Source organism: Mobula hypostoma, chromosome 18 (genome assembly GCF_963921235.1).
Source record: "Mobula hypostoma chromosome 18, sMobHyp1.1, whole genome shotgun sequence".
NCBI lineage: Eukaryota > Metazoa > Chordata > Chondrichthyes > Myliobatiformes > Myliobatidae > Mobula > Mobula hypostoma.
The window spans coordinates 53,491,106-53,503,301 of NC_086114.1; the positions used below are offsets into that span (position 1 = coordinate 53,491,106).

General features: G+C 40.9%; 1 protein-coding gene across 4 annotated transcripts in view; it reads right to left on the reverse strand.

Moving 5' to 3' along the window:
- LOC134358542 (casein kinase I-like) overlaps positions 1-12,196 on the reverse strand; it is a 191,898-nt gene that overhangs the window by 64,639 nt on the left and 115,063 nt on the right. For all 4 annotated transcript variants that reach the window (XR_010020892.1, XR_010020893.1, XM_063070883.1 and 1 more), the window contains exon 5: positions 9,632-9,783. Coding sequence is in view for 2 of the 4 variants with exons in the window: in XM_063070883.1 (XP_062926953.1) it covers positions 9,632-9,783 (152 nt within the window). In the remaining 2 variants the exon portion in view is untranslated. The remainder of the gene's footprint in view (positions 1-9,631; positions 9,784-12,196) is intronic.

A 12,196-nucleotide genomic window follows, 5' to 3' on the forward strand; every position in this document is an offset into this window, starting at 1 on the left:
CTTATCATGCACCATTTTTTAATTGCCTATATTTATTTCATTTCATAATTCAAGTACGAATAACTGATGCCAAGATCGAGGAAGGCACTTCTGCTGGTCCACAAATCAAACAGGTCATCAATGACAGGCAATTTGAAGAACTTGCAGTTAGACCAGACAGAATCACATGAAAGGCAGTCAAGGATGTTATTGGAAATTTTCTTGGCGACTACAGAGCACCGAACTACGTGGTGCCGCTGGTTGACAACGTGCTTCAAGCATACAAAACCATGAAGTACAACATGTCACTAAAGATTCATTTTCTGCATTTCCATTTAGACTTCTTCCCTGCAAATCTTGGCGCTGTCAGTGACAAGCAAGGTGGAAGGTTTCACTAGGACATTGCAGTGATGGAGAAACAGGGTAACTAGAATCCATCAATGCTAGCTGAATGTTGTTGGGACACTTAAACGAGAAGCCTCACATACCACCGAGTACAAATGAAAATCACCAACAAAATATTTTTAGCTTAGTTGAACTATTGCAAAGCGTCAGCACCATTATGCATTATTCAATATTCAATAAAAGTTAATTTCTTCTTTCTCCAAATTCCTATCTGACGCAAGTAATCTGAAATTATGTGTTTAGCTTCAAGTGGTTTATCATAAACAAAAACATTTCTGAGGAAGCAACTCTTGAAAAAAATTGTTATCCAGTGATATTGAAAAGCCTACACAGAGTGGACATGTAGAGGGTACTTCCAATAATGGAACAGTCTAGGACCAAAGGACACAATCTCAGAATAGGACATCCCTTTAGAAAAGAGATTATGAGGGATTTCTTTAGCCAAAGGATGGCAAATCTGTGGAATTCATTGCCATGAATATTTAAAATGAAGGATGACAAGTACTCACTCAGGGTATCAAAGGTTATGGGGAGAAAGCAGAAGAATGAGGTTGAGAGGGAAAATAAATTAGCCCTGCTTGAATGCCAGAGCAAGCTGAAAGGCCCAAATGGTCTAATTCTGCTCCTGCGTCTTATTGTCTTGAGGTCAAGCAGAATGGTTGAAAGTGCAGGAGCTTTGATGGGAGAGCTGAGTGAAAGTTGATAAAGCAAGCCAAGGTCTTTCCTTTTCCCCAGTAGTTACCAAAGGGATAGTAATGACAGTCAATAAAGAGGATCAACACAGTTGCTCCTCCTATGAGATGTGGGAGATCAGTGAAAAAGCAAATGTCACAACAACAATGTTCACACGAAGTGTGACTAGCCGTAGCTCCTCTCAAACTGTGTCAGTCAGCTGGATTCATTGAGGAGGATAAAGGATGCAAATTAAGAGCTTCATTGAGATGGTCACACTGCGGGTTCAATCAGAGTAGATAGGTAAGCCCCAGGAGGAATAGACAGGCAGGCAGCAATCCATGTGGCTATTTTCCTCTAGAACAGGTATACCACTTTGGATATGGTTGGGTGGGATGGGGGGAGCGTGCCTTTTAGATGACAACAGCAGCCAAGTTAATGGCACCATGACTGCATATGGGATAATGATAATATCGCAATCACAGAAACATGGTTGTGAGAAGGACAAGACTGGCAGCTGAATATTCTGGGATATATAAATTTCAGGTGTGACAGAGGGGTGTGGGTGTTGTACAGCATCAGCAAGATAATTAAGCACTCAAGAAGATATCCTGGAAGGTTCAGTCAATGAGGCTGAATAAGAAAGGAGCCATTGCTGTAAGTTTCCCAACAGCCAACAGGAATAAGAACAGAAATGAAGGGAAATCATGATGGGGTGTAAAAGCAACAGGGTGGTGATACTGGAGGATTTTACCATGTCCAATACTGACCAGGACTGTCTTAGTGTAAGGGGCATAGATGAGGTGATATTTGTAAAATGCATCTAGGAGATTTTTGAAGCTGTATGTAGCGTCCTACTGGGGAAAGGGCTATATTCAATTCTAACTTAGGGAATGAATATGCAAAGTGGTGGAAGTGTCTGTAGAGAAACCCATTAAGAACGGTGACCATAATTCATCAAGTTTCAAGGTAGTTGTAGACCAAGGTGAGATTGGTCCTAGAGTTAGGGCGTAAATTGAGGTGGGCTGATTTCAACAGTGCAAGACAGGACTTGACAAAAGTTGATTGGGAACCGCTTCTAGAGAGGAAAGACATCTGATAAATGGGAGTGTTTAAAGGCAGCGAGACCCTGTAGCAGGAAATCCAAAGAGGGCAAGGTTAGGGAACAATGGTTAACTGAAAAAAAATTGAAAAATAAAGCATCTCAGTTGGAATTTACACAACACGCTGGAGATCACAGAATCTATGGAGAGCAAGAAACAGTGAATGTTTCAGGCTGAGGCCCTTCATCATTACTGGAGAAGAAGGGGAAGACAGAAGAAGATGGGGGGGAGGGGAAGGAGTGCAAGATGGCAGGTGACAGATGAAACTACCTGAGGTGGGAGGTGATAAAGTGAAAAGCTGGGAGGTGATAGGTTGAAGAGGTAAAGGGCTGAAGGAGGAATCTGATAGGAGAAGAAAATGGGCCACGGGAGAAGGGAAGTAGGAGGGGACCAAAGAGGGGTGATAGGCAGGTGAGGAGAAGAGAAGGGTTAAGAAGAGAGCCAGAATGGGGAATTGAAAAAGGAATAGGCGGAAGAGGGGAGATATTACCAGAAGTTAGAGAAATCAGTGTTCATGTCATCAGGTCACTTTTAGGCATTTGGTGTCAAAAGCAGATTTATATGCGATATACGTTAGATCTTAAGTCAGTAGGGAGAGATGGGGACATTTGCAACTGCCTGTAAGTAAACAAGTCTCAAGGTTGGATAATTTATACATTCTTTGATAATAAAGGCACTTTGGATCTTTGAAATGGCCTTGCCAAGCAGGACTAAGGAGAAACCCAACAACTTTTATAAGTAAATTAGAAGGCAGATAGGGAAAGCAGGTCCCTTCAGGAACAAACAGGGATGATTATGTGTGGAACCACAGGATACAAATGAAGTCCTAAATGAATACTTCTCATTGCTATTCAACAGGGAGAAGGCTGTGGAAGATGGAGGGTTAGCAGAGGGAGGTGCTAACTTTCTAAACATCTTTGCACCAGAAAAGAAGTTGTTTTAAAGATTTTAGCACACATTAAAGGTTTGACACAACCTATTCCAGGATACGATGGGAAGCAAGGAAGTTAATTGCTGAGGCTCACATATTCAAAATGAACAGTAGGCACAAGCCATGAAACCACTGGAAATTTATCTTTACATCAGTAGGGAAATTATTAGAAAAAAATGCCAAGGAACAGCTGCCGACATGAAAATTAAGGGAGTAGATAGTGAGGAAGGTTGAGATAAATAGATTAGTAGGAAAGTTGGGTAGATCTGTGGCACATTTAACTCTAATCAGACCAATTACGTTCTCATTCAAGACAGTTACATATATATCACTAACAACAAAAGTTACAGCCCCCATCCCTGCACTGGAAATATGTAACCACTGGTTACATATTTCCAGTCAGAAAAACAGCTCCCCACCACAACCCTCTTCCTTTTACCACCAAGCCCATCTTGGATCTGCTAACACTCTATCTTCTACATCATTTTCCCTGTGAACATTAATGAGAAGTATTCCTTTAGGACTTCACTCATATCTGCTGGCTTCACACATAGAAGAAGAAGAATAGCTCTTAACTCAGCAGTGGAGTTATCGGGGCCCTGTCATGACAGTGTTTCCGTAGCAAGCTATTCTTGCTTTTACAAGGCCGAGTTGCTAGTTCACTGCTCAACCCGACTTGGATTCAAACTCAGGAGCCTTCGCTCTGGAGTCCGACACTGATATTACTGCACCACCAAGCGGGACTCACGCATAGGCATCCCTGTTTATCCTTGAAGCAACCTACTCCTTCCCTAGCTGCTGACACAAAAACTAACAGAATAGATAGTGAGGAACATTGAGGTAAATAGATTAGCTGGAAAATTGGGTGGATCAGTGGCAGATGGTATTTAAGCTAGACAAGTGAGAGATAATGCACTTTGGATATCAAATAACAGGACATATGGAGTAAATGGCAGGAGTCCCAGGAGAGTTTATGTAACAGAAAGACCTTGGGATACAAGTTCACAATTCTCTAAAAACAACGATACACGTGAATAAGCTGAGTGAATCCTGATGAAGGGTCTTGGCCCAAAACATCAACAATCATGCCACCTGACCTGCTGAGTTCCTTAATCATTTGTGTGTTGTTCTAAAACCAGAGGGCACAGGTTTAAAGTGAGAGGACGGAAAGTTAAAGGGAGATCTGAGGAGTAAGCTTTGCCACACAGCTGTGACAAACTCAGACAAGTGTGCAGTGATGTATTTTGGGACGTTAACCCTTACAGGACATAAACAGTGAATGGCAGGTGCTGGGGTGTATTGTTGAATAAAGACACTTAGGGGTACGAGTATATAGCTCTTTGAAAGTGGTGATGCAGGAGACAGGGTGGTGAAGAAGGCACATGGCATGACTGTGGCACTGAGTACAAAAACTGTGGCATCATGCTGGTTGTAAAAAACCTAGTTAGACAACTGGAGTGTCGCACACATTCTATTTGCTATGCTACAGGAAGAATGTGATTAAGCTAGATAGGGTGTAGAAAAGATTTAAGAGGTGCTGCCTGGATTAGAGGACTTGCATTATAACGAGAGACTGGATAGGTGAGAACTGCTTTCCCTAGAGCATAGGAGAATGAGAGGTGACGTTTTAAAGTCGTGAGGGGCATAGGTGTTAGTGCTCTCCCATGTTAGCGTGGTCTAAAACTAGATAGCATGGGTTTAAAGTGAGAGAAGAAAGATTTGAAGGGACTCTGAAGGGTAAATTCTTCCACACAGGGGGTAGTAGACATCTAGAATGAGCTACCAAGGGAAGTGGTAGCACTTATAATGACAATGTTTAAATTACATTTGAACAGATACTTGGATAGGAAAGGAGTAGAGAGATGCAGGCCTAATGGGATTAGTGAGGATGGGTATAAAAGCCAGCATGGATGAAGTGGGCTGTGTCTCTATACACTCACTCCAACCTCCAGCACAGATTTCAGTGCTCTGGATACAATGGAGACCCCAGTTTTGGTATTACAGCTATGTGTACTGGGTAGGTTGGATGGATCTCTTCCAGTCCCTTATGTTTGTGCATTCAAATGTAGTGGATAAAATTACAATCTGCTCATAAAATGGAGCTGAAAAACTACAAAGTTCAAAGTTAAAGATTTAGTCAGACCAAACATGACAGTTACTTGCAGCAGTTTCATTCATCCAGGTTTAGATATAGATAAATGTGACATAAAGCTATTGTGGGCACGTGGCCAAGTGGTTAAGGCATTGGACTAGCGACCTGAAGGTCGTGAGTTCAAGCCCCAGCCGAGGGAACGTGTTGCGTCCTTGAGCAAGCCACTTAATCACACATTGCTCTGCGACGACACTGGTGCCAAGCTGTATGGGTCCTAATGTCCTTCCCTTGGACAACATTGGTGTTGTAGAAAGGGGAGACTTGCAGCATGGGCAACTGCTGGTCTTCTATACAACCTTGCCCAGGCCTGCACCCTAGAGAGTGAAGACTTTCCAGGCGCAGATCCATGGTCTCGCAAGACTAACAGATGCCTTTATTAAAGCTATTGACCCAGAATGACAAAAACAGTTTTATACTGATTAACTCCAAATACAGTGGATTACAGTTAATTGAGACACATCAGGACAAGTACATTTTGGCACAAGTAAACAGCTGCCCCAATTAGCTGAAGTTTCATGGAACTAGTTAAAAAAGTATAAAAAAGACAAACCACAGTTTAACTGAGTAACAATTTCTGTATTTAAATGAAATACAGAACAAATTAGAAATATATTCATACCTTTACAGGACTATAAAACTGTATTAGTTCCCTATAGTTTTTGAAAGAATTACACTGCTGTCCTTTTAACTGACCGTAAATGAACAAAATCAGTGCAGACACCTAGTGTAGATAATAGATTGACTTCATACAATTTTCAACAATTGCATCCTCCAAATCTTTATTTTCAATTTAACATTCAAGGTAATTGTTGATACCTTCAAACCCTTCATAGTTCCTAACTTTAAGTAGTGAAATCGTTCCATTTTCACTCATTTCTGGCATCTCTAAGCCTGAATGCGTGAAATTGTAATGAACAAAAATGATTCCAAATTGTCTTACTCCTTATTTCTCATGAACTATAAGTGACAAAAATTGCTGGTTATTGAACACAAGTACATGCAACTGATGCCATTAAAAACTGTTCGCTCTCATCACAGTGTCTTGTCTAACGGCCACACAAGGGGATGCATCTGATGCAAGTTAGAAACTGTTCAGCAACAGTTTCTTTTCCAGTTAAGCGGCATAGTGTTCCAAATAAACGAAGGCTATTTAATAAATCAGTTTTTGCTCTTCAAGAGTTGTCAAAAATAAGAAGATGCCCCAATTAACTGGAATCCACTGTATTGCACACCTAACCAAACAATGAAGTGCAATTACGTTTGTAGATTTTGCAAAATTTCATGAACAGCAATTAGCTGACTTACTTGGTTGAGGGAGGAATGACAAGTGGAAGCTCCCTCATCTTTTGTAAACAATGCCACAAATTCTTAAAGAAAGGATAACCACTTTAGTCAATGGAGCTGTCAATAATGAAGCATTTCTGGACAACATGGATGTGAAAGATCAAAATGGTGCTGTAGACTTTCCATAACTGGCACAATTGTTGGGGAAGAATTGCCCAACTCTTTTCCACAATTAGCAATATCCCAAAGGGAAGTGTCTTCTTGGGGCTAGGTTATTGCCACAATTGTTGACAGCTTGTAGGTGGGGAAACTTTGTGACCCAAAAAAGATACAACATGTTGCAAGCAATACTCTGCTGTGGTGTGTGATTTGATCTTATGAGTCAAGGAACAAGTGGTGCCGTAACAGCCTAGTTGATACTGTGCAGATGAGTGAGTTTAATCTTACTTATGAGGAAATCAAAATTATTGTAATTATGGTGTTCATTTGTGCAAAGTTTCCCATATTATTTTTAACATTATTAATCTACACAAAATAATACAATATGGAAATATTTATAATACACTAATATTAAAAATAAGAAAAAGTAATGTATGCATAAAGTTATTTCCCTATGCAGCAAGCTGTAACATCAAGAAAGGTTGATCTATAGACTGTATCAGATGAACACCACCCTTGACAACAACATTGCAGTTATCAGTGTGGTGACCATCATCAGTTGCAGAAGCAATGGAAAAGGCTCTTTCACATTTACTGGTGAAATTTTGCTTTCACGTTTTCTCTGGTCCAATAGAAAGTTTTTAACTTTGAAAGCAAGGACTGAATACCTCACCCAAAAGTGATGAAAGCAGAGAAATTCAGGGAACACTTGGTTTGGTGTTGTCACAGATGTTTCGAAGTTCAAATTTCACAGACATAAATAATGACAGCTAATTATGCTCCTTGGTGTACAAGCTTGAAACTCCTTTATCAGCAAATACCAAGAGTCTTCCAGGAGAAGAATTAACTACTGCTTAGCTCTTATTGATTTTCACTTACCACAAATGCAAATCTTTCCTCTTTTGGGACTTTCAAATTCTTGGGCATAAATAGGGGTTATAAACAATCCCGCATTAAATAAATGAAACCCTATGTACACACACGGTACTTTCTGCAAAGCTTGTGCAAAGGAATGCCACTCAGCTTCCAACTGCAGATATACATCTCCACTATATGGTAAGTAATGTGATCACCTGGATGTTCAATATCAGAAGACCACATGTGTATCGAATTTTCTTTCCCTAGTTGCTCTGTACAATACAGCAATAAGATAGGAGAGGGCAGAAACCTCTTGCATAATAGAGACAGGGACATGGACAGCATCTCACTTGTGATTGTGATTTCCTGCTTAAAATGTACTTCTTACAATCGTGCTTTTTCACCTAATGTCAATATGTTATTCAAAGAAAGTTTGCTAATAAGGATACTCACTGAAACAGGGACGATCTTGTGTGCGCTACAGTAAGCAAACAACCACACTCTCAATGATATTTCCCCAGCCACCCACAGCCCAAACCCATGTCTAGTTTTATAGGTAACTGGAAGCCTATAGCCTCAACACGATTTCCTCTTTCCCCACTCCGAGCCATCCTGGTAGATGAAATAAAAGCATAAACTATTTTCTAAAAGAGGAGAAAATTCAAAACTCCGAGGTGCAAAGGGACTTGGGAGTCCTCCTGAAGGATTCCCTAAAGGTTAATTTAATTTTAAGTTGAGTTGGTAGCAAGAAAGGCAAATGCAATGTTAGTATTCATTTTGAGAGGACTAAAATATAAAAGAAAGAATGTAATGCTGAGGCTACATAAGGCACTGGCGAGGCCTGACTTAGAGTATTATAAGCAGTTTGGGCCCCGTTATCTAAGAAGTGATGTGCTGACATTGGAGAGGGTACAAAGGAGGTTCATGAAAATGATTCCAGGAATGAAAGGATTATCTTATGAGGACTGATGGATAGCTCTGGTCCTGTACTCACTAGAATTCAGAAGAATGTTGGTTTGGGGGGTGTGGGGAGGGTATCTCATTGAAACCTATGAAATATTGGAAGGTCTCAATACAGTGGATGAGGAGAGGATATTTCCTATGGTGGGGGAGTCTAGGACCGAAATGCACACCCTCAGAATCAGGGGATGTCCATTTAGAATGGAGATAAGGAGGAATTTCTCTAGCCAGACAGTGCTGAGTCTGTGGAATTTGTTGCCAGAGGAGGTTGGGGAGGCCAAGTCATTGGGTATATTTAAGGCAGAGGTTGATAGGTTCCTGATTAGTCAGGGCATGAAGGGTTAAGGGGAGAAGGCAGGAGATTAGAGCTGAGGGGGAAATGGATCAACCATGATGAATTGACAGAGTAGACTTGATGGGCCAAATGGCCTAATTCTGCTCCTGTATCTTATGGGCTTATTTTAAGCATTAACAATCACCGCTATTTTCTGCTCGATCCTCCAAGCCAATTTTACCAGCTCCCACAAGTCATATACTGAAGGCGACTGTTAGGGATCCTTCTGGAGTTATGAAGTTATGAATAGTACAATTATACATTAATTAAAATGTGAACCAGTCTTCAGGAAATAAAACCTGCAAGAACTCAGTGGGTCGAGCAGCATCTGTGGAGGTGGAAGGGGGTGGGAAGGAATTGTGGATGATTCAGGTCAAAACAGTGAATGACAATCTCCCCCATCCCTTCACTGACATTGTTCGACTTGCCAAGTTCCTCCAGCACATTGCTAGTTGTTCAAGATGACAGCATCTGCAGTCTCTTCAAACAATGAGACACAGGAATTGTAATCATCCCAGAGGCTTAAACATGATGGCCTCAGAACCCTGATCCAGAACCTCAGCATAAATAGACAGACAATCTTGAAAAACACTTTGCAGACAATATTTTTTGTTTCAGAGCATTGGAACACACACACACACACGCCTCTACACAAGTGCACAGTGCAGACACAATATCTTGTTCATTACCACTAACGAAATCTTATAATTTAAACCACATCTAAAACTGTAAGTATTAATTCCTTGTGTGGCCAGGGAACAAGAGATTTCAGGAATTACTTGCATCACACTCACCAGCTGAATGGCAATCATTAGCACAGTCTTCAGTGTAAACGCTCGGTCACATATGTCAAAGAGGTCCTCCAGACTTGGTCCGAGCAGCTCCAGTACCATAGCATTATATTTACTACATGGTCCAAAGTAATAAACCTGAGGAATTCCTTCAGCTGAAAGAAAACAAAAGACAATTTACCAAAAAAAATACAAAGAGACTTTTTTTTAAGAAATATAATTGGAGCAGGATCTGGCCCATTGAGTCTGCTCCACTATTCAATAAAATCATGGCTGATCTGGCTGTGAACTCCACTCCACCGACCTGCCTTTTCCCCACAACCATTTATTCCCATGTTATGCAAAAATCTATCTAACTCTGCCTTAAATATATTTAATGAGGTAGGCTCTGCTATTTTCCTGGGTAGAGCAGTCCACAGATTCAATTCTCCCTGAGAAAAGTAGTTTTTCCCTCATCTTCATCCTAAATCTCATCTCTGAAATCTTGAGGTGATGTCCCCTAGTTCTAGTCTCACCTGTCAGTGGAGGCAACTTTCCTGCTTACCTTTCTATCACATCTTTCTCTTACATAATCTTATATGTTTCTATAATATTCCCTTATGGTCTTCTGAATAGAAGTGAGTATAATCCCAGGCAACTCATTCTCTCCTCAAAGGCTGACCCTCCCATTGCTAGAATCAACCCGGTGAACCTCCTCTGCTCCACTCCAAAGCCTCCAAAGTATATCTCTTCAACTCTTGAAGGGATTTTAAAAGAACTTTTGAAGGGATCATACTTCTAAGTGCTCGAAACAATCTTACTTTGAAAAGACGACAGCACGGAAATTTATTCTAATATACAGTTAACTTTAAAAACTCAAGGTTCTTAACCATTACATAGTAGGCATTGCTTTGGTGTCAGCTTAATCAATAATTAATTTTAAACACAAGACGATTAACATCAAAAATGTAGATGTAAATATAAACAGGATAAAACATATTAGAAAAAAGTGAAAGACAGAAGTAGTGCAGGGTTGAACATAACAGGGAGCCACTCAGTGACGACACCAGCAGTCAAAATGAATTAACATCGGCCACCGACAAGAGTTGATGAGCCAAATTGCTTCCTGTGTTGCAAACTTGCAATATTGTTTGATCCAGTTTGTCTTGAGTTGCCAATGGGCACAGAGTAATGCTCTCAAATTATTTTAACATTTAACGATTCAGATTTACAGAATAATTTTAATTTCAGAACATAATTTTACCATTTTGAGATATTCTCACATTTTCTCTGTACAGTAGTTGTGGCACACATGAGGAGTTTAACTAAAGTTTACCTTCAGGGAGAAACACTTATTCTAATCTCCCTAATGTTTCCCTTTCTCCTGGTGCCTTAGATCCTGAGGTTTGCAATGGCAGGTGGACTAAATCCTGCTGGAAATGACTCGCATGAATCTAAACCATAAGGTTCAGAAGCTAATTTGCCCTAAGGTATCTTCAAAAGTCTGTCTGCCAAACCAAATATTGGTAAATGATTTCATAGCAGAAGTTGCCAAATGGTCATGATTCCATTCCTGCATATTGAGCCCAGGAAGTGAACCCATTTTATTCTTGCAAATACAGCATGGTGACATTAGCCTGCATCACTGACAACCACATTTGTAGAAAAATGTTAAATATAGTCCCAATGTGCCTCAATGAACTGTACTCACAAGCTATCTGATCCTCTGTTGTTGCCAGAACCACCATCAATTCCTGCAGTTTGTAATCAGTGCTGCCTATATTCACTAGTGACTGGACCTCATCGGACATGGTACGCTAAAATCAGAGCGTTTTCTGTAGCAGCCAGGAGTACTGGGAAGGACTTCTCATTTACTACCAACAGGACATAAACACCATCCATCATGTGCCAACCTTAAGACAAAGTGTGGGGGGGTAACCTTTACAGATGGTCCATCACATAAGAGCAATACCCAGACTTAGCAATTGGCAAGCAAGCAGGATGATAGATTCAAACATCCCTGTATCTTTCACTACCCGTGACTGGGTCAAACAACGTTGGGTGTATAACAGGCCGGCTGGCACGCCACATTGAAAACTGAAACCTCGCTGGAGTGAAAGGACTGATTAATTCCAAGTGAAGCATCAATTCAAATTAGCCTCTGGTGAACTGTTGAAGTGTACACAGTCCTGGTGACACTGCTACTGATTGTGTAAACAGGCTGGGACATGACAGCAATCTTTCAGCATCCTTGTGCATTCAGCATTCATGAAAGCTGACTATTATGTTAGCTGATTGCGCAGGCTGCTCTGTGGGTAGCAGGATTTGGCTGATACCTCTATCAGTAAACAGCTAGGCTTTTGTTGCATATTAAAACAGCCTACAAAATATGTAACAGGCCAAGATGTCCAACCTGCCAGTCAGGCACTTGCTACTTTCTTTTCGTCCAAAGGCTGGCGGAGTTGCTCACACACGCTAAGATGATGACCCTCTATGAGCTGTTTGCCTGTCCCTTGCTGGGAGTGAAGCCATCTGCCAGCCTTCGCACTGGCTGGCAACCTCTGCTTGCAGGACTGCAAGTTCTGCTGG